At 52.1% G+C, this 22,043-nt stretch overlaps 1 protein-coding gene across 5 annotated transcripts in view; it reads left to right on the top strand.

Moving 5' to 3' along the window:
* Positions 1 to 22,043, top strand: part of GPSM1 (G protein signaling modulator 1) — a 66,871-nt gene that overhangs the window by 30,099 nt on the left and 14,729 nt on the right. For 2 of the 5 annotated variants that reach the window (XM_042052646.1, XM_042052645.1), the window contains exons 9-11: positions 470 to 596; positions 12,271 to 12,341; positions 14,447 to 14,626. In XM_042052646.1, the coding sequence (XP_041908580.1) occupies positions 470 to 596; positions 12,271 to 12,341; positions 14,447 to 14,626 (378 nt within the window). Of the gene's footprint in view, positions 1 to 469; positions 597 to 9,359; positions 9,575 to 12,270; positions 12,342 to 14,446; positions 14,627 to 17,379; positions 17,488 to 19,262; positions 19,972 to 22,043 lie in introns of those variants that run through there. The other 3 variants (XM_042052647.1, XM_042052648.1, XM_042052649.1) reach the window with 3 other exon arrangements.

Below are 22,043 nucleotides of genomic sequence, written 5' to 3'. Positions count from 1 at the left end.
GAACAACTTGAAGTTGTATGGCTGTGAGCCAGGAGAGAAGGGCTTTGGGAGCCCTGGTGTGACACTGCCCACGTGGCTGATGGCAGTGTGGCTGTCTGGTGCTCAGTAACTATGGAAATACTTGAGGAAGGGGGCTGGGAGTTGCAGGGCTCTCTGCCAAGCCATGTGTGGCTACAGGACAGCCCAGACGTGCACGTTCAGGCTCAGTTCTGTGGCAGTGGGCGAGCTGAGCCCTCTCAGTTCCTTGCACCGAGTTTTGAGGTGCAGCACAGCAAGCACAGACCCTCTCCCAAATTATCTCCTTTGGTGCTGAGAGCTGTGTGGTCTCTCAGGTGTCTCCAAGCTCTGTTCTGGCTGTCTCTGTGTTTGATTTTGGGGTGGGACTGGCAAAACCCTTGGCTGGGGGGCTGCTTGCTTGGAGCACCCCATGCCTTTAACCACTGCCCTGTTGGTTTTCCCTCCTCTGCAGATCGGGGACAGGAATGGGGAGCTGACAGCACAGGTGAACATGGCCCAGCTCAGGGCAGCCCTTGGCTTGGGCCCCGGCGATGAGGACGTGGGTGCAGCTCACCCCTACTCTGGCTATGAGGCACAAGGTGAGTTTCTGGGATTCTGGGGGCATTGGGAGGTCTCAGGAATTGTGTGTTGTGGGGAGGGAGAGGCGTTTGTAAGTGGGCAGCAAATAAAAATGCCAGAGCAAGATAAGGCTGTTGAGTGCCTTCACCTCAAAGGGGGCTGGGATGTGTTTGCTCTGTGCTTTCCATGATCTGCAAAGGCAGGGAAGGATCCCCAAAAAAGGGCACAGAATGAGTTAATGGAATTAATCTGCTTTGGGAATAAAATTCCATGTGCCATGCAGCAAACCGGCTTTTGTATCTTTTAAAGCTCTGCAGGGCCCTTTTCACTGATTTGACTGATATCACAGGCTTTCAGGAGTGACTGGCAGGGATTTTTGACTGTTCTTATTCTTATTAGCACCCAGGAACAAGCCCAGGGCATGGGCTGGAGGCAGGTTGGGACCATCAGCACGCACTGGGTGACGTTTCACCCTTGGAACACCTTCAGCCGTGCTGAACACGGAAACAAGATGTGGCAAGGCTTGGTCACGGCAGCCAGAGTGGGGCTTTACTGGCCCTGGGTCACTCTGCCTCTGCTGCCAGGGAGCAGGGGAGCACTGATGGGTCACCACAGTGTGTCCCCAGCTCGGGGACCGTCTGTCTGTCCCAGAACTCCCCACTGCAGACACAGGTGGGTGCCTGGCATGGGCACTCCCATGCTGGGACAGACTTATTAATTCCCACAAACTGCATCCCAGGAGGTGTCCACTGATTAAATATGACCTTGTTGGCACGGGCACGTTCCCCAGGCACTGTGCTCCCTTTCCTGTTGGTAGCACCGACGTGGAGGGGATGGTGCTGGGGCTGAGGCACCGTGCCCTGGGAGGGGAAGGAGAGGCTGGCTGTGCGTGTGCGCTCTCATCTTGATCTCCCAGGCATAACCTGCTACGTCAGTGCCAGAGCTTTTCCTGGGAAATGGAATTGTGGTGAGGGAGCCAGCGTGTCCTGTCGTGCCCCACTGGAGCTGCAGTGGAGCTGAGCTGCTGCCTCAAAGGCTGTGGGGGCCACAACAGCTTCCCCAGTCTCCCTTTGCACGTCATCTCCCCTTTGTAACTCCTGCAAAACTCATTCCTGGCATTTCCTCGGGGGCTTCCCTTTGGCAAGTGACTTTGTTGTGAAAGGGGAAGAGGAAATGAACCTCAATGTTGGTGCTGTTTCTGGGTCAGAGGGACGTGTGGATGTGGCCCATGGGCTGCTCGCTGCCCTCCAGAGATCCACATGTGCTGTGTTAACATCTGGAGCCAGCAGTGATGTTTCTGTCATCTGACAGAGGCAGAGCCGTGCAGGTCTGTGTGTGTGCGATCACTGGAGGATGGGAAAGGGCTGAGCAGCTGCAGTCAGAGTTCTGGAGGTTGCAGTGACCTCATTAATCCGGGGTGCCCTTGCTCACATTCCCAAGGCTGGGGCTGTTTGTCGAGAGAAGGACGAAGAGTTCTGGGGAGGAGCACCAGCAAACGACTGGGATTTGCGGTGCAGAGGGGGAAGGATCTTGGAGAGCAGGATTTCCCCTCTCCAGGTCCTGGGAAATCTGCTGGGGAGGTAAAAGTCAGCTCTGTGTTGGTGGGCTGGGGCCACAGGAAGGGAGTGTGAGATCCCAGCTGGCTGTAGCTCAGGTGGGGAAGGTGCTGGTCAGGGCACAGGGAGATGTGCAGAGTGCACAGCCTGTGGAGAGGAGCCTGGCTCCTTGATTTCTCCTTAGCTTTTATCCCAGCTTCAGCTCTCTTATTCTGAGCTTCAGTAGAGGATGAGAGGCCACAATGTGTCTCTGAGCCCTTGAGGGGAGATGTACTTAATGACTGCCAGAAATCTTGGTACCCTCCTGTGCACCTATTAAATGATTAGAAGAGTATAATTATTTATATTATTAATAGCAGCAATTTACAGCCAGAGGAACATCTGTTTCTGTAATAGGAAGCAGGTGAGAGAGTTGAGATTCAAGTTGGCTTCTGAACCAGCCGTGCCTTTTGATGTTGACAAATCTCGTGGTGAGGAGAGCTTTCCATTTTTTTTTCCCCATTCAGATTCTTTTCCCTGCTTAAGGTTACAAAATGGCTGCGCATTCCTGAGGATGCTAAAATCCTCTGATAAGGCAGACATGTGATAAAACACATCAATTTCACCAAGCAGGTACAGTAAAGCTTCAGAGCAAAGGCTGAGCCATATTTTCACTGTGATGTCCTTCACAGGTTATTTTTCCTTGTAGGTCTTGGGCATTGCCCTTCACTGGGGTCTGGGGGTGGATGGAGTGCCTGATGTTTTCCTCTGCTGTTCTGGCTTCCCTTGCTGAGCTCTTCATGATTTTAATTAATATTCTGAGAGTATTTGGATGTCAGAAGACAAAGCTGGAGGCCAGGGAAGCGGGGCAGTGCTGCAGAAGTCTTGTGAAAGCAGCGACCTTGTTGAGAAACGCAAACACAGAGAGCTTAAAGCAACAAACTGAAGGAAGTTGGAGAGTAGCTGGAACATGAAGTAAATAAACAGGGGCTGGGTTTGTTTCTCCAAACAACCAAAAATGTGGCCCTGAATAAGCCTCGTTCTCTTTCACACACTGCAAGCTAAGAGTTGAGTGCTGGTAGGCTTTGCCTGTGGACAGAAGTGAAGGACTTCTCTGTGGCTCTGTGGGGTTGCTTTTAGGGGTGAAGGTAAGCAGGGCCAGAAGCAGCGCTGGGAGATGTCGGGGGGTGCAGACAGACAGCACTGGTGCCCCCTCCCTGGCTGCCCTTTCCCAGATGAGTTGCTGTGGGCTGAGGCTGCAGCATCTGCCCAGTGAGGAGCTGCCTGTTCCCAATGTGGATTGGGAACACCCAGCTGAGCCCTTCCTGGTCCCAGCCTGGAGGCAGTGCCTGCTCCTGGCAGGGTGAATCAGGTCTCTGGGGATGCTGCCTTGATCCTCGGGGGGGATCCTGCCAGCTGGGAGGGGAGCACAGAGCCAGGAATCACCCAGCAGCCACAGGATGGAGGTGCTGGGCAGCAGGCAGAGAGCAGCCCTGGCCACCCTCTGTACCTCTCCAGAGTGGGAACTGACTCCGGGCTGCTTTTCTTCTGCTTTCAGCAGCTCATCAGCTTCAGCCGTCACCCGCTGGCAGCAGCAGTGTCAGGAGACACGAAGCAACCTCTGCTGGCAGCTGGGAGTGGGTGGGGAGGGCTGCAGGTGTTCCAGGAGGCGTTGGCATGGGGATGCTGCCAGAGCTGGTTCCTGGCACGGTTTCTGCGCTCTTTGCACAACACAGACACCACTGCCCTGCTGTGCTCAGCTCTGAGGGCAGGCAGGGACTCGGCCCTGAGCCTGACTGGGAGCAAACCCAGTGTAGGAAGCTGCAATCTTGGAGTACGAGGTGATCTTACAACTCCGAGCAATTGCTGTGATGTTGGGCACATCTTCGATTTCAATTTTCCCCCACACATGCAATGGGCATCAGCTTTTCTCTAACCAAGGCTGGAATAAGGCTTCTTTGCAAATAAAGCGTTGGCAGTTTGGGTCAAAGAATGAGCCTGACTTCCCCCCTCTGCTCATCTTCTGCTGAGAAGTGGTAGGCACGAGGCTGCTCTGCTTGTTTGGTGTTCCAGAGGCTCCGTGCCGGGAATGTTCGTCCCTGTGTGAGGCAGCCCAGCTTCAGGTTGTGTTCCGCAGTGGGCACAAAACCCCACTCCTTCCTGAGCACTGCTCAGCTCCGTGGGGCTTTGATTGTGGGGCTTTGCATCCTCGATGCAGTTTTGAGCTCATCTCTTCACAGGAATCTTTGAACCCTTGGATCAATAAGACTGGAATAGAAGAAATCTGCTTTTATGTTTTCCAGCCTGTTTGTTTTTGTTTGTTTGCTTGCTTTAAATACCTTTGAAGTACCTAAAAAGTGTTTAGGGCTGATAAAATAGGCAGGGTTGACCATCCTTCTGCTGATGCAAGTGGGGAGCTGGGGATGCTGCACCCCCTGCCAGCCTGTGCCTGTGCCTGGATGCTGCCCAGGGACAGGGATGTTCCTTCCCTGTAGTTGGTTCAATCTTCCTGCAGAAAACTGTCAGCTGAGAGATGTGGCCGTGTGAGAGCAGCATCTTGCTGACAGTGGGCCAGCCCTGCTCTCTCAGGCTGTGATTTCACTGTCTGGGGAGCATTTTCCTTTCCCTGGGCAGGCGAGTCGGGGTCACATCCCCAGCGTGGAACCTGCCCTGTCCTTACCAGTCACACTGAGTAAGTGCAGCAATTGCAAGTGCTTAATATTAAATATCCTCAGCTCTATTTGATTTTTCCCAGGAGCTGATGGGCTGCAGGTCAGCCTTTTTTTCATTCTGAAAATGAAAGCCCGAGGCTCTGCTGGTTAATTGTACCTGCTGACACAGGGGGGTGATGGATGAGATGCTGGAGAGGCTGAGCGGTTTTTGGCCAAATGGAAGGTAGGGTTGGTGGTCTGGAGCTTTGTTGTGCTCCAGCAGGTGCTCAGAGGGAGAGCTGGGGCAAATATTCCCATGTGCCTGCAGGAAGGTGTCCAAAAGACCTGACTGTGGTGGTCCTTCAGGGAGCAGGGCAGGAAGGACGGGAGAGCTGCTTCCACAGGGGGGTCCTGGAGTGAAGGTTTAGGACTTCTAAAAGATGTCTCTTGTTTAGAATGAGTTTTTTTCTAAACCTGAGTAACCTCAGCTGTTAAATCATTCTAGCACTGATGGGGGGGATAAACCTCTGAGTCATTTGGATTTTAAACTCAGTGATTTAGCACTCACTTCAGACTGCCCCAGTATTGGCTTTAGGAAGTTTTAAAATACTCTTCCCAAGTATTTATTGTTCCTCTCTCATCTTGCTGTGTGCATGAGCCTCCTTCCCAGCATCTGTGTAAAATCCAGCAGGAGTTCTTGGCTCACAGCAGAGGAAATGCTCCAGGACTGGAGAAGATGATGTTGTGCTACTGAAATTTGTTTTATCTTGATGCTGGGGGAGGTGGCAAGTGCTGGAAAAGAGGATGAGGAAGAGGCCAATTCTTGAAGCCTGTGGCAGAGAAGGCACAAAGTGGCTTGTGGCAAAGCCATCCATTCAATCAAGATTCAATCTCTTGTTGTGGGGAGGGAGAACTTTTTGGAAATGGGTGGTTCTGGGAAGCCTGAAGTTCCCTTTGGCTGCAGTTCCAGACTCCAGCAGCACTCCCAGCTCTGCTGTGCTGTCTGGTTCCCGAGTGCACCTTCCCCAGAGAGTTTCCCTTGGTAGCTGCTGTGTAGGAAATGCCATGGCTGTGATGCTGCTCTGTCCAACAGCACAGCATTGCCATTAGGATCAAGATTCCTCTGCTTGCTGTGCTTCTCATGCAGCTCAGAGCAAGAAGAGAGAAGAAGGAAGCTCTCTTTCTTGCCCAGCTAGAATAACCTTTTCTCTTTTAGAAGTTTCTGTATGGATGACCACGGTGTGCTTTGGCACTTCTCTGAGCAGGACAAGGCCAGGCCCTCAGCAGAGTCTCTGTAATCTCTTGAGTGACCTCAGGACCATCCTCCTTCCCTGGCAGGGACAAGCCCATGGACAGCCAACCTTGGCTTAGCAAAAACACCTGGCAGAGCCCAGGATCCCAGTCCAGCGTGGGCAGCGTATTCCAGGAGCTGCTGTGAGCTGCTGGCTGATCACAGCGGCATCCAGGGGGAGGGATCAAGTACATTCCCCCTCTTTTTCAGAGGATTTTACTGTGGGTGTTTGATGGCTGCTAAGCTGACACGTGGTTGCTCCTTCTCTGCCCTCTCTGAATCAGTCTGGAGGACAAAATCGCGTCCTTGGGCTTGTCTGGCTGCTGGAGATGTGGCCCCCGTTAATTATTGTGTGTCACTTCCTAGCTAAACTCTGAGTTTGATCTCTGCTTGTTCAACACGGGCTGATAATGGATGGTGGGAGGTCATGAGACTCTGCTGTGTCCTGGCAGAGAAAATCCTGCCCTTAGAAGCAGGCCAGGTGTTGCTGCCAAGTCCATCACCCTGCTCTCGAATCAGCCCTGAGGTTATAAGCCTCCTCCCAGCCTGCTCCACCCAGTTCAGTTTATCTCCCAAAAGATCCTTCTGTCCCCACAACTGTTCCTCTCTGAAGCAGATGATTGCCTGGGGGGGGTTGTGGTTAGAGGAGGCTGTGCCTGATGTGGCCCAACCTTCCCACAGCCTCCAGGGCTTGTATTTGTGAAGTGTTTCATGGCTGAGTGCTCTGTTTTCTGCAAATACCCCCTCTCAATATTTCGTTCTTTGACCCAAATTGCTGATGCTTTATTTGCAAATAAGCCTTGGTTAGAGAAAAGCTGATGCCTGTTGCACATTTGGGGGAAAACTGAAATCAAAGGTGTGCCCAACACCACAGCAATTACTCAGAGTTGTAAGGCTACAAATAAGATCACCTTCTATTCCAAGACTGCAGCTTTCCTATGTTGAGTTTGCCCTCACTGGGGGAAACAAATAAGAAATCAGAAAAAAAGTAGCTCCCTTGTGCCATTTCTGCCTCCGAGGAGGATGCTTTTCCAGGTTGTACTTCTTCCATGTGAATGTGAGGGCTCTTTGGCCTGTGGTGCAGTGTCTCCTCATTCCCTCTGCCCATCTGAGGAGCCTCTGTGGCAGCTGCTCACCCTGAGTGCAGTCAGCAGACGCCCCAGGGCTCTGGGTGCTGTGTAGATGTGCAGCGTTGCTGTTATTTCTGTTATTTTCGGCCCGTTGCTCAGCTGTCAGGCTGGATTGTGGAGATGCAGAACTCGGGCGACACGAACACAGAGCATCTTCTGCCAGATCAGCCAGACGAGCACCTTGATGCAAAAGGAACTTCTCTTTATTGCCACATATTGTGTGCAGCTTTTTCAGAGGAACGGTTTTGCCACAGAGGAGAAAACTGCAGGATTCTTGTTCTGGTGCAGGGTTTTGTTGTGCTCGGGGTCTTTTGGGAGGTTGAGATTTGCTTGTGCTCTGTGTTCCAGTGGATACAGCTCAGTGCTGGAGCCCAGTCCTCCCAGCAGAACAGGGATTATTCCTTGTCCTTGTGGTTCCCAGTTCTGTACCCTCTGACAAAGAAGGACCCAGAGCTGTTGGGATTCCCTGGTCCTTTCCTGCCTGCGGGATGGGGGTAAAAGCAGATGCTCCTTCCCATGGATGGGCACACAACAGCTTAGCACCGGCATTTTATGGCCCAGTCATCGTAAATAACTGATATTATTTGCTTTCTCTGTTTAGAGAAAAGTATTGTTCTATCCCAGTAGCAACTGGGAAAACAAATGCCACCATTTATCAGGCGAGTGCTGACAATAATAGAGGTCAAGTGGATTTATAATGCCAGAACCCATTATGTGTTTGAAGACTAATTAAAGCCTTAAATGAGATGCTTGTCCTACTGGAGGCTGCTTTTTTTTTTTTTCCCCCTTCTTTCTTTTCCTGCCGCTGTGCTTGCTTTCCCCCTCCCCCTTTCCTCTTTAAGAGCTTTGCTGTAATAATGGAGCACGAGCCTGACAGAGCTTCCCTGATTAGGTGTCGGCAGCGCATGATTTGAGATGCTCCGTGAGCACTGGGAGCGCTGGACCGTATCTCTCTCCACTGTCACTTCGGAGCTGGGAAGGGTTTCCAGACCAGCATTCCACCCCAAACAACTGTCTGGCTGCTCTGACTTAATGATATTGAGCAATATTTAGAGTTGTCTGCCAGAATCAAGGTTTGGGTCTGTACAGAGGGGGGAGGCGATGTCCGGGGCTGCGAGAACTCACCCAAAGGCCAAATCAGTGTCTTGGTTAATGCAGGTACAGGGGGAAATGACCTTTTTGTGAGAGTACAGCAAGCCCTGATGCTGGATTTGTTGTGTTGTTTGGGGTGCCCAGCCTGTGCTTTGTGGGGAGCAGAGCGCTGTGTGTGCAGCTCGCCCAGGAGCGCTGCGGGCAGCGGGGGCTGATGTTGGCTCCACAGCCTTTCCCTGTTGGTCTTCCATGGAGTCCCCTGTCAGGTTGAATTCTGCCTGCTCTGGCACAGCCCCCCTGAGGGATACAGTGTGTTCCCAGCTGCAAATCCAGAACTGGCTCTCTGTCTGGGGTGGGGGGGGCCCTGCTCCGCTGCTCCGGCTCGAAGCGGGAGGGAGGCGGCAGCTGCGGGAGAGGGGGCAGAGCTGGGAGTTATCAAAGCACATGTCAGCTTGATGAGAGCTCCTGCCAGAGCTCCCTGAGTCGCTGCTACACATGTTCAGCTCGATCTTGTCAGCTGCAATCTCTTGGAGATGGAGCCTACCCATGGAGGAGCAAAGCTCTGCCCATCTTGCCCTGGGTGCTCCTTTCCACGAGATCATCCCATCCCCATCTTTGATAAAACTTCCTTGTGCTCTCTGTGGCTGCAGAATAAATACAAGAACGTGAAAACCGTTAAACTCGCCTCAGCAACCAAACTGCAAAAGCAAAAAGTTGAAAAAAAATTTTTAAAAATCCCCTTGGTTTGTGGTGCTGCTGGGGAGATCCTAGGTGGGGAGGGAAGGAGGAAGAGATTTTGAAAAAAAATATTTAAAAAAGGAACAACACCCCTGAGCAGTGAACAGAGCAACATCCCAGGAGCTGCAGGAAAACAGGGCATGAATGCAGCCAGTCAGGAGCGTTGCTCAGCTGATGTTCACAAGAAGGTTTCAGCTTGCTCTCTTCGAGACCTCAGTAAACCTCCAAGACAGAGAGAGCATTTAGAAAGGCCCCTGAGGTTTTCCGTTACTCTGCAGCAGGCTTGGTTAAACATGCCAATAAATGCTGGAGAGAGGGGGAAAAGCCTTCCAGAGGAACAGACCTGGGTTTTCAGCTGCTCAATCCTTCCCAGCCCCGGCTGCTGCTGCTGCTGTGGATCAGCACTGGGGAGAAGGAGGCAGAGTTCAACTTTGGCTGAGCATTAAGTGGTGCTGCAGGTATTTCTGGGAAAAATAAGTTGGAGGAGGCTGAAAGTTGCATCTGGAGCCATCTGAGGGAATGGAGACAGAAAGTTAGCGGGACTCCTGTCGTGGGACACTTGTGAGTATGGAAAGCTCTGCTCTCCTGGAAAGTGGATGAGGATGTGTGGGATGAGAAGGGGAGAAGCTCCCACACATCTGGTGGGGGCTGCTGCTGGTGTGGATCCAGTTTCTGGTCGCCCTGAGTGATAGGGACCCTCTAAATTCTTCTTGCTGCTTGTTTTAGTGGTGGTGAGTGAGGACGGTGTTTGGCCCCAGCACTGGCTGGGATTTCTGGAAGAAACAGCTGAGTTGGATGAAGTTTTTTTGTAACTCTGAACTCCTTCCTCTCTCAGCTCAACTGTGTGTAAACCCCACACAGTCCTAGACAGGCACCAGCATCAGAGCAGGAGAAAAAGACGACTTGTTCTGCTGGGCTAGGCTCAGCTGCCTGTGTGTATTAAATTAGCACCGGGCAGGTTTTCTCAGCTCGGAGATTAATGGCTGCTGGCCAGCGATTCAGCGCTCTGGGAACGCACAAAAGCACCTGAGGACAGAGGTGTGTAATTAATGACTCTTTGGACAGCTGGGAATGGTGTGTGTTTATCTAACTGGGCACACTTTGCTGCTTTCTTGCTTTCCTGGAAGTGGCTGTTAAACGGGGCCGTGACGCACACTCGCTTCCAGGGGCTGGCCTCGCCTCTGAGACCCAAATGTGCCTCTGCTCAGGTGTGTGGAGGTGATTTTTACTCCACACCCACCTTGCTGCTGTAGGTTATTCTGAGGGAAGCCACAGGCAGCTCTAGCAGTGGCCATAGGGCGTAACTGGGAGCCACTGGGAACAACCCAGCGCTGCCTTCCCCTTGCTGAGCTCCTGCCTGAGCGACGTGGCAGCACCCAAAATCCTTCACCCGTCTCACAGCCGCCTCCTCCGTGCTGAGGATGGTGGGAATGTGGTGGAGTAATAGGAATTTTCTTCAGGAATAGGGTTGTTGGGCATTAGAAGGGGCTGCCCAGGGAGTCACCACCCCTGGAGGGGTTCAAGGAATGACTGGATATGGCACTCAGTGCTCTGGGCTGGTTGACAGGGTGGGAATCGGTTGGATTTGAGATCTTTGAGGCCTTTTCCAATGTACATGTTCAGAGCTGCTGCCAGCTGGGCCCCTGGCTTTGTGTGGAAGGGGTAGAGTTTGGTGGAAATGCCGACTGCTCCTCGTGACGTGCGTTCCTCGCTCTCCTGTGTGTTCACATCAGTGTCTGTTCTCCACCTCCAGCCCTGATGTCAGTCCCCTGAACTCAAAGCCTGGTAATGAATCACCTTAAAATGAAGCTGGTGCTAATGTGCCTTTTGGAGTAGAGAGGCAGAAATGTGCAGAAATGTTTTGCTGATTTGAGTCTTTATGGCTGCGAGCAGTAAATCCCTTCAGGGTGGTGAGGGGCACAGACATAAACTTCAGGTTCCTTATGACCGAGCTGTGATGTGTGTTCATGACCTTTGGTGATGTCCCAGCTGATCTGAGCTTGTCTCTTGTGAAGCTGAGCTTTTCAAAGCGGTGCTGTCCTTGGAGCTGGTGCAGTTTGGATACAGCTGTGGTGGCATCTGGAGCCCTGGCTGAGCTGGCAGTGTGCTGGTGCAGGAATCCCTGCAGCCTTTCTCCATTTAATCCCCATGCTCTGCTTTCAGCCAGCCTGGATTTGTGAATTTTGTGCCTTCTCTCTGTTAAGTTTGTGCAGTGAGCAGCTCTGGGGCCCCCTGAGCCCGGAGGGGTAAGGGGCACTGGTGCTGCTGGGTTGGTGGGAGCTGGGGATGGTGGGCTTCGGGGAGTTTGCTGCTGCAGGAGCCACACAAAGCTCGTGGTTTCCGTTCTCAGGGCTCAGCGTGGGCATCATTCCTCCCCCAGGATTTCCCCTCAAGCTTGGAAGCTGTCACAGGACCTTGAGTGGAGAGTTTTGGTCTCTGCCCTGCGGGGTGTTGCTGGAGTGGGGTGTCACGTGGGGATCAGCTAAACTGAGCCTTCAGGAATGATCAGGGAAGGGCAGAAGCTTTCCCAGATGTGGTGAAAGCATCCCAGGGCCATTTTGTACATCCTGGGTGTTCGTCAGCAAGGCAAGAGCAGCTGGAGGCAGGTTGAAGGGAGACTGTGGAGGTAAAGAGGGTTTGGAAACCAGGAGTCACAGCTGAGCTGTGTTTCACCCACTCTGTTGTTGTTGGAATCAGACATCAAAATCTTATGAAATCTCAAATGAATATCATAAATCCTGCCAAGTTTTGATTCCTCTGTCAGGTTCAAGGCAAGATTTTGCTCCCCTTAAGGCTGGGCTTGTGATAGTTAGAAAATACTGCTCCTTCACTTAGTTTTCCAGCCTCTGTGGCTATAGAGAAAAGCTTAAAGTTGAGTCCCAGAAGCATTCTTTCAGTTAAAAACACGATGATAAAGCAACAAATCCACAGATGCATGAAATTGTCTATTTGTTACAATTTTTCTTAATGCCAGTCCCATGACTTTTGTGGTTTAGGGTGAGGTTTGTAACTCCTGAATTCCAGAGACCTTGTCTGAGATCGGGGTTGTGGTGTGACCTGGCTGCAGCTCGATAGCCACAGCCTCACACAGCCCTGTGGCAGTGCTTTAAAAAGACCCAAAACAATAGGAAAAAACCCCCACAAGTGAATCTCAAGGCCAACATCTCATCCCTTTGACTTTTAGTGGTTTGGGTTCTCTCTGAGTGACATTTGTGCTGTTGGTGACACCCCCCTGATGTGAATGTGTTGTTTTGTAGGAGCCAGGCCAAAGAAACTCCAGAGGAACAGCATGGACAGCTTAGACCTCCTCAAGTTCCCTTCTGAGAAGGTAAGCAAAGATGTCTGGCCTCAGAGATTGTCAGTGGGAATCTGTACACAGATTCCAGTTGGTTTGTTGTTGACTGGCTTCATTTGTAGGGAAATATGCAATTAGCAGATATCATTGGAGTCAATGGGATTAACCAAAGAGGGTTTCTAGAGAGCTTGGAGGAAAGGAACAGCTGGTCTGACTAAAAAGGCACTTAACACTCAAAGCTGAAAAGCCACTTCTGGGCTTTTTTTGAAAAAGCAGCCCTTTATTGGAAGGATCATCGTGAGCTGTTCAGCCCCTGGGTGGCTGTGGCAGCTCCTGGTGTCCTGTCAGCCTGGTGGAGTGACAGAGAGGGCAGACACGGGAGAAGGAGCACTGCAGGAGGCAGAGGGTTTGTTGCAGGGGCTCCAAGGATTGCTTTGCTGCTGGGAATGTCAGATCTGAGCAGATCAGCGTTTCCTCCGTGTCCCCAGGGCTGTTCTGGCAGCAGCTGGGAGGCACTGAGCCCTTCCAGCTACAGGGATCATTTCAGTCTCCCAGAAAATCCTGCTGGTGCTGCCGAGGGCTCAGCCGTGCCCCTTCCCAGAGGAGGTGGCCAGGCCTGCAGCCATTCTGCCTTTTTGGGATGGTTTTGGCACAAATCATTCATGTTCTCCCAGTGCTTTCCAGGCACAGCTCTGCTGAGTGTCCTGGGGAACATTTCCCAGAACTGTCACAGAGAGGAAAAGCTCACCCAAGCTGCAGGTGGGTGCAGACAGGGAAACAACCTCAGGCTGGAGAGACCATTTAGGTGCCTAAAAATCCCAGTAAACACTGGGAAGGCCAGGCAAAAGCTCCTCCCTGAATTAACTCTCTTTGGAAAATAAATTCTGAATGTCCTAATGTATTTTTATCAATTCTCCCAGTGCCCCTTGGCTGTTTTGGCTCTTGCCTGCTCTCACCAACGTGACTCCATCTCTGGGGTGTCGATGGCAGGGACAGCAGTGCCCAGGGTCAGGGGACATTGGCTCGTGTGTCCTCATCAGAGCAGCACAGCCCCGAGGGCTGGCCAGGGGCTTTGCTGATGTGTGACTTACTGCTAATGCTGTTGGTTTCCTGCTCTTTGCTGTAAAAGCTGAACACCACTCGATAGTTCAGGCAGGGTTCTGGATTTCAGGGGTTTCATGGGGAGGATGGAGCAAGCAGGAGCTGTAGGGTCAGGTGTGAGCACTCCTGTTCCCCCTGCAGTGGTCCTTGGCAGAGTGTGAGTTCACTCTCCTTCAGAGAGTGCTCTGGATGCAATTCCTCTTCTCTGTGCTGCTGTGGCTCTCAGGAGCAGGGGGTTACAGCCCTGGGAGAGGCTCCTTTGCTTTGTGCTGTGGTGCAAGTGAGGAGGTTGTAAGGAGTAAATCCGTGGAGTGAACTGTGATCTCTCCAGCATCCTCTCAGTGTTGTCTCTGCCAGAAATGCCTTCAAAGCCAGCAAAGCCCCCGTTACCACACTTCCAGGAGCTCCTGTCCAGTGCCTCTGCACAGAGTTGTGTGTTGGGGCACAGGGAATGCCCACCTGAGTTCTGAAGCTTCAGCACCTTTCAGGAACGCTGCTCCCTGCTCATCCTGCTCTCTCCAGCCTCTTACTCCTTCATCTGAGCTCCTCTGGTTTTATCTCCCAGCCTCTTGTTTATTCCTTTGTGTACCAGACTAAAACCTCTTTCTCACATGCTGGCTTTCACCCTGAAGGTGCTTACAGCCTGTAATTGAGTCATCTCTCCTGTTGTCGTGCACTGAGCAGTGCAAGGGCTCCAACCAAGGCACTGCAAGGCACTTTCTAGATCTGATTTATGTTCATGTGGCCGCTTTTTAAGGTGTGGGCACTGGCCTGGCTGCACTGATGCCATCAACAGCATGCAGGGAAACCAATCTCTCCTTCCTTATTCTCACTATTCCTGTTTGGAATCCCTGTCACCTCCCTTTCCCCACACCTGGGGTGACAGTCCTGTATTTCTGTGTTTGTGGGAGCTCTGAGCACAAGCCCCACATGAGCTGTGCTGCTGTGCCTCTCCTGTCTGTGGGTAGGAGCCAACAGAGCTCCACTAAAACCTGAGACAGGCACTTGCTGCAGTGACTGTTTCTTGCTTTCCCAAGGACCAGAACGGGGACAGCCACCACGTGCGAGAGCTGAAGATCTCAGGAAAGGAGTTCTTGTCGTTACCTGTGAGAACAAAGAAATACCGGGAGCACCAGTCCAGCTCAGAGAGGAAATCCCAGGGATCCAGTGCATCCCCTCTGGATGCTGGGGAAGTCCGAGTCCAGGTGCCACAGTCGGTAGGAAGATGGTTTTTATCTCCAGTGCTGAGTTCCTCGTGTTTGTTTTTACCTCATTTCCAGCCTGTTGTGTGGGTGGCAGTGGGGCCTTTGGGCTGGAAAACAGAGTCTGCTTGTAGCTCTGCTCTGTTTGTTGGCTCTGGGGGCAGCTCTGGGCAAATCCTTTTGCCTCTTTGAGCCTCAGCATCACTGTCCTTTCAGCAGAGCAGTGGTACCAGTCTCCATCACAAACTGGTCGGTGAGGGATTGGCCCTTAGTGGTGATGTTTATAACCTTCTCTGAGGGACAGGAGTCTGGAGCTGAACTCAGCTGAGTTTAGGCCTGTCAGGATGTGATACCCTGAATTCCAGAAAAGCACAGCAGTTTGGGTGCCTTGTGGAGCTGATTTGATCAGCTCCTGTCGTTCGTGGGGAGTGGGATTGGTGCCTTCAAAAACCAGAGCCTTCCCAGGTCTTTGGTGAGTGACCAAAAGTGCTGGTTGTCTTTGCCAAGTGTAGATGTTCCACCTCATGTTCTGATCACACTGATGGTCAATGTGCAGAGTGGGCTCTTAGAGTTCATCAGAGATGGTAGCATTCATCCTCCAGGAGCTTTTCTTTGGAAGCAGCACAGCTGAAACTCATTTCCTCAAGAGCAGGAGCTGGCCCTGATGTTGGTGATTTCCAGGTTACTGGTCCTGTGCTGGGGAGCTCTGATCAGTCTGTGCTTGGCTCCCTGGAGGATGGTGAGGATCCATGTCCTGGGAAGCTCCCCAGGTGCCTTTTGCTGTTTTTAACCGGACAGTTCTGCTGGTTTTGGGCCATTCCCTTCCGGTTGTGTTGATGCTTGTTGTGACACATGGCAAACACAAATACTGGGGAGCTTTCCTGCAGCTGTGCTGGGTTTGTTCCAAGCCCTGGAACACAGGGCTCACACCCACAATGATGGCACATTTCTGGATCGTGGGAGGGGGCTTGAAGGTGTTTGAACTCAGTGATCTCAAGTGAGAAGCCCCAAATCCTCAGCTTGTTGCCAGGAGAGACGAAGCGTAAGGGAAGGATCAATGATCTCATGGGTGCTTGGAAGTATTTAGGTTTTTGCTTTACACTAAGTCTCTAACACACTATCACAGTTCTGTGATCATGCAGTGATTCCAGATGGAATAAATCCAAGCCAGAAAAGACAGGCCTATTTTTTTTCCTTGGCATTTAAGAAAAGCGAAATTAAATATTTTCATGCTGGGTAAGAAAGAGTCGGAGCTGCAGAGCTTGGGATGAAGCCTGGTTGTGGAGTGGGGATGCTCGAAGGTGTTTCTAGCTCTGAGTCCTTTGTTCCTCGTCTGTGGATCATGGGGAGAACAGATCCTGCTGTACCTGTGTGCATGAGTGTGTGGACACATCCCTGTTTTACCACAGACATTCCTGTTTTCGGTTCTCTGGCCACTGGAGACCGAATTTTTACACCGACTGGGGTTTTTTTTAGACTTCTCTGAGCTCATTCTTCATCCCCAACAGTGCTTGTGGAAATGGTCTGCTGGGAAAAACATTTCCTACAGCTCACCGGTGCAAACATGATCACTGGGAAGGAAAACAGAGCTCATCTGAGCCAGAGAGGAGACAGCAGCATGGGGGCACACAAGGCAATACAAAAGCAGAAAAAAACCCCACTTCTGCCAGAAATAGCCTTGTATTTTTAACTCAGACATTCAGCTGGAGACCAAACAAAAGCCATGCTCCATCAAGAGCTGGGAAAAGCATTCTTTAGGAGTGTAGCTGTGGATCCATGGACTGGGTCTAAAAAAGGCCCTGTGGGCCTTTGCCAGCCACTGGTCACCTCTTGGCAGCGCGTGTGGGGCTTGGGGAGTGGCCAGAGGGCTCTGTGGTGGCCGTGGGGGACACGGTGGGGTCGCTTCAGGGGAGTTCTGCTGTGGTGGTGCTCCCAGCTTTGCCAGGCTCACTCTGCAGCACGGGCCAGACCTCAGAATGTTTAAAGTCAGCGTCATCCTGTGGGTTTTGCCAAGAGCAAAGCAGCCCCACTGTGTTCTGCTCTTGCAGGGGAGTTGAAAAGCTGCAGTTCCATCCGTGGGAGCCTTTGTAATCAAAGGTAGCAAACCCCACCCAAATGGGAGAGAAGCTCTTCCTGGTCAGGCTGTTCAGACAACAATTCTCCCAGATCCCTCATTTTGTGAGGGAAAAAGCAAAAATTGTCTTTAATCCATTGGCAAACCATGAGTCCTTAATTAGAGGTGAGCTCTAAAGGTTGATCTGAGGTGCTTTTCTGGGGTGCCACAATCTCTGCTGTCCCATGGCAGAGGAGAACCCAGGCTGTGTGCAGGGGAAAAACTCATCCCAGGACTCCCAGGTCCAGTGATGTAACCTCTGGACGAGTCCTGCTGTCAGCACAGCCCCTGACCTCCATCCCAAGGGGCTTCTGCAGCCGGGCAGCTCCCGGGATGGGGAGGTCCTGGAGGTGAAGGTGCCTGAGTCAGAGCTCCTGGATTCAGCACCCATCCCCTGCCTGTTGTTTACCTCCCTCTTCCCCATCGTGTGATGGGGTAATGCTGCTTGCCTGCCTCCCCCGGGGAGGTTACAGAGGCGTGATGATGGCTGTAAAGTTGTTTGAGCTGTGGATGGCAGGAGCCGTGGTGGTTGTTATTAGCATTGGTGATGATGCTGCTAATTACCGAGCTGCTGGGAAACTCCCCATGGGAGGAGGCGGCGGAGGGGAGGGGAGGCAGGAAAAAGTGAAGCGAGCAGGGGATGGAGAGGAGCCTGTCCCTTCTGGCAGCTCTGTCGGGCCCTGAGAGGAGGGCTCAGCCTGCGGGAAAAGCCGTGGGGATGCTGGGATGGATGGGAGAAGCCATGGCCCAGGTGCTGCGGAAGGTAGGAGAGCGTGGCAGGTCCCCCCTGTGCCTCAGCCCTTCCTGCCACTGCTGTGCAAGAGGCTGGTGTTGAACGTGATGCTCATGCAGGAGGCTCCTGACCCTGCTGGGGCAGAAAGGGGCTTCCTTACCCTTCCCAGGGCCCCCTGAAATGGGGGAATTTCCCAGCCGTGGCTGGTGGTTGCTGGGAGGAGAAGGACCAGCCCTGCCAGGGTTGGAGGATGAGCAAGGACAGGGTCCTGCTCACCTGTGAGGCCAGGTGTGCAGCTCCCCTGGAGCTGTGAGTGCCTGGCTCTCCACAGCAAAGGTGGGTTTGGTCTGGGAGAAGCTGGTGAGGGTGAGATGCTTCTGGCCACGTTTTTGCTCTGTTGCAGCAGAGCCCTGAGCAAAAGTGGCTGTGTTAAGAGCTCCATCTCTGTGCTGCAGTTGTGGGCAGCCAGATCCAAGTCCCTCCAAATCCCTCCCTGGGACTCATGCAGTGCACACCTTCCGAGTTTCCTCTCTTTTAAAAGGAACATCAAAGCACAGGTTTTGTACTACATGAAACTTGCAGACATCAAAGGCTTGCTCATAAATTTAACCCCTCTCTCCACTGTGCTGAAGGTCAGAACGCTCCAGCTCAGGATTGACTTGGTAGCAGATGTGTTTTAGGGGGTTATTAGAAGGTTACTGGAAGGATGGGATTTTTCTAACACTTCAAAAATATGAGAGATTGTGTCTCTCACCCTCCTCTGTGCAAAAAGGAGAGGCCCATGGAAGAAAGGGGCTGTGTATTCTGGAAGAGACTTCCTGGGGACCTGCCCCAATTCTGTGTTTAAGGTCAGCACTGAGCTGAAATATTTGAGGTCAATGGGACTGAGCATGAGCCAGGGTTCAAGGGCTAAAACCCTTTATTGTGTCAAGGTCCAACAGCTGGAGCAAAACTCACGGAGGGGGGTAAGGCTCAAACCCACTCCTCTCTGGATCTGTGCTCTTGAATCACCCCACAGCAGGGCCAGGAGACACTGCAGAGACAGGCAGAGAAGTGGGTATTTGCTTTATTCGGTGTGTGGGGGTCGCTCCTCCAAACACACACACCTGGTGCTCTCTACAACACAGTATGATGGGTTAAATTATGAATATTCATCACATTCCTTGGGACAGGTGTGGTTATACAAATTATTTCTCGGAAGTCATTAGCATATGGGCCACACATGCGCTGTGTGTCCTGGTGGTCGCGCTGAGGAAGACCTCTCCTCTTCCTCGGGGGTCTTCTCTGATGAAGACCAGTAGTCATCCTCTCATGAACTTTTCACCTTTCTCCCTGGGCATGTGTAGGCCTTTGAGGAATGATTCAGTGGTCTCTCAGATGATCCTTGTTCCCTCTATCTTGACAAGATTAGGGTGAATTCGGCTTCTTAGGCTTTGTAATTAACATCTTCTGTCTGAACTAACATTTGCTGTCTCCCAATAGTTAACTTGTGCTTACATGAGTTAGTTATTGACTGCCCCTTCTTCACTCTGGAAATGGTCCTGATCCTCTGGGCTCTCCCCTTCCCAGGGAGTGATTAGTCACTCTCCAGATCTGTCCTCAGCCAAGCCCATTTATAGTCAAGGGAAAGAGGAGCTGTGTCTGATTGCAGTGACGACTTGCAGGGTTGCTGATGTATTTAGACACCACAATTTTCAAGCACTCTGCATCACCAAACATTCCCTGGGACAAATGTTTTTATAAGGCCTTTTTTATGATTACAGTGAGAAGCAACCGTAAAAGAAGGGAATTTTTTTGTAGGTCATACGACCCCGCCCCAGAGGCAGTTTGCCAGAGTTCTTCTGATGGTTTTGTGTCTCAGGAGTTCCTGGGGGATTGTTGGGTTGCAGGATGCTCGTGGTTGACCCTCTGAGGGTCAGCCCTGGGGGCGGTGGCAGGGAGCAGAGCTGGAGGATCCTGCCTGTCCTTGCTGAACCAGGGGCTGTCCAGGCAGCTCTTGGCTGTCAGGTGTCTCCATCCATCCCCTGTGACTTCACTGGGAACTGCAGAATGGGCTGGGGTGCAAGGATGTGTCAGCCTTGGTGGTTTCTGGCCCCACAGTGTCATTTCCCTGGTCACCTCGTCTTGTTTGAGAGGAGATTGACACTTCCTCAATTCCCTCAGGAGCTGGAACGTGGGGTTTACACCAGGCAGCCTTTGCTGCTCTGTGGTGCATCTTCCCTCTCTTTTAACGTCAGGTTGGTCCCTGCTTCATCTCCCACAACACAAGGGCAGTGCAAATCACACCCTCCTTTATCCCACAGCCTCCATGTTTGCTCAGCTGCAGGGGTATAATTATGCCATTAGTGCTGGTCAGACTTTCTGGTGTAAACGTGCTCTGAGAGCTGGGGAGTGGAGAGGAAGGGAGCAGCCGGAGCCAGGGAGAGAGGAAAGGCAGCTGCTGCTAAATTTAAGACTGTTCCTATGACACCTGGAGGCTGCTGTGGTGGTGTCAGTCCTCTTGGAAGTGAGCAGGTAAACACTGAGCCGTAGCTTGTTCTTGGAGTGCTTTATCTTCCTGTTGGGACCTTCCAAAGTGCTCGGGGCAGGGAGGCTGTGCTGTTTCCTAGCTGTGGAGGCAGGATGTGCAGGAAAACCTGGAGATCTCGAGCCTGACAGGTATGAGGAGGCTCTTCCAGGGATTTGGGCTGTCGGGAGAAGCAGTCAGGGATCTGGTTGTGTCCCCAGAGTCATCTTAAATTGTCTGACCTGTCTTTCTCTCTGAGTCTCTTTGTTGAGGTGCACAGTCCTTCTTTAGCTCCTGCTCTCTGGCTCAGGTTGCACTCATGCTGCACGAGCCAGGAGAGGTGTAAGAACTGCTCTCCCAAATCTGGAGGTGCAGCAGAGCCAGAGCCAAGGCTCTCGGGAGTTCTGCAGAGCCCTGACAGTAATTCTTCACTGGGACTTCGGTGCTGGCATGGGAGGCAGGGAAATGAATGTGGGGCTAGAAAACCTCTGCAAAAAGTGGCTGCACGGTGAAGGTGGGGGGAGGCAGCAGCATTTTCTGGCTTGTGCTGCCTCTGCTGCATTCGTTGCCTCAGAGGCAAATTATCAGTTTCTTCCTTGAATATTAACAGCTGCCAGGTAATGAATTCCCCCTCTCTGTTTTATAATGGCACTAAAATTGGGATTTGCCTTGGTTTTCTCTGTAATTATCCAATGAGCCTGTGTGAGTGAGAGGGAGGCAGGGCAGAGCTGGGCAGAGTTGCCTCTGCTGCAGGTGAGTGTCGTGCCTGGGGGATTGAACTTGGGAATGACCCTTCCTGAGGGGCAGATCCAAGGGATTGAACCCAGGAATGACCCTTCCTGAGAAGGCAGGAAACTTCCATGTGCTCCCTAGGACAGGGCTGGTATTGGCAGGGCAGTGTCTGTAGGGGCTGCAGGGATCAGTGACCCCGAGCTCCCTGTCTTTGGGCTATTTCTGTTGCCTGCACACCCTCTTTCTGTGTTTTCCTTTGTTTTCCCTGCTCCCAGGCTGAGGTCAGGCTGTGGATCGAAGCTGTGCCGTGTGGAAGGGAGATGGAGGCAGGATTTGTACAAGCCCGTGCCTGTGCGTCAGCCACACGCAGGGAAAAGAACCCAAGGGCTGTGCCGTGTGTGGGAGGGTGTCCCAGCCTGGGATCTGCAGGGCTGACACCAAGGGCACCCAGGGTCTGGATGTTTCTCAGATCCCTCAGGATGAGGGTCAGGGGAATGTAGGAAGGACTCCGTATTCCATCCTTAACTGGCTACGGGTGGAGGCTGGCTCTGGAGGTAGAAAACTGTAAGAAAAAGCCTCTTACCAGAGGAATCTGCTCTAGGAAGGAGGTAAAAGCTGAGCTGCTTGTCCAAGGTCACCCAGCAGACTCGTGTTGGAGGCCTGAAGGTCTGTGACCTGGGCTGGAGGTGACAAACCAAGCTCTGCCAATCCATTCTTCTCCTCTTGGCTCACTGTAACTGAGTTTGCAGTTATTGGCACTTTGAAGCCGTAATTGAGGTCTGCTTTCCTCCTTGCACAACCTTTTCTCCCGGCAAACTGTCAGCCATCAAGTGGGATGAGACAGTAAAAGAGATGTTACACTCACCATTTCCTAGAAACTGTCACTTTAAAGAGAACAGCACTGGAAAAAAAAACGATGAATTGAAGCCAAACCCAGAGCAATAAACCTCCAAATGTTTGATTCTCTCAAAATCTGGAACTTTTCATTCCTTTCTCGGGTCTCTGCCGTGCCTGGGGCACTTTGTACCTTCACAGTTCTGGCCTGTGGCATTTATTAAACTTCACATGGCAGAAGAGCTTAGAAAATATCATAGCCCAGGTTCTCTTTGGATGTAAATCAGCCAAACTGGGCTTAAATCCCTGGAGCTGGGGTGGCACCAGATGACAAGGGGGCCTCTGGTGACTCTCAGAGCTGTGTTTGATTTTCCTGCACAACCATCCCCGAGCTCCCAGCTGTGGCTGGAGGGATCTGGCATGGATGGATCCCTGTGCTGGGAAAGGATCGTGGTCTGTGCTTGCTGGGGCTACACAGAGAGTCCTTTCTGTACCGATAACTTGTGTTTCTCTT

This window comes from Corvus kubaryi, unplaced genomic scaffold (genome assembly GCF_017639235.1).
Source record: "Corvus kubaryi isolate FWS band 111438036 unplaced genomic scaffold, C.kubaryi_AGA036_p1.0 78, whole genome shotgun sequence".
Taxonomy (NCBI): Eukaryota; Metazoa; Chordata; class Aves; order Passeriformes; family Corvidae; genus Corvus; species Corvus kubaryi.
The sequence above is the reverse complement of the archived record's forward strand: the minus strand, read 5'-3'. Positions and strand labels throughout refer to the sequence as shown.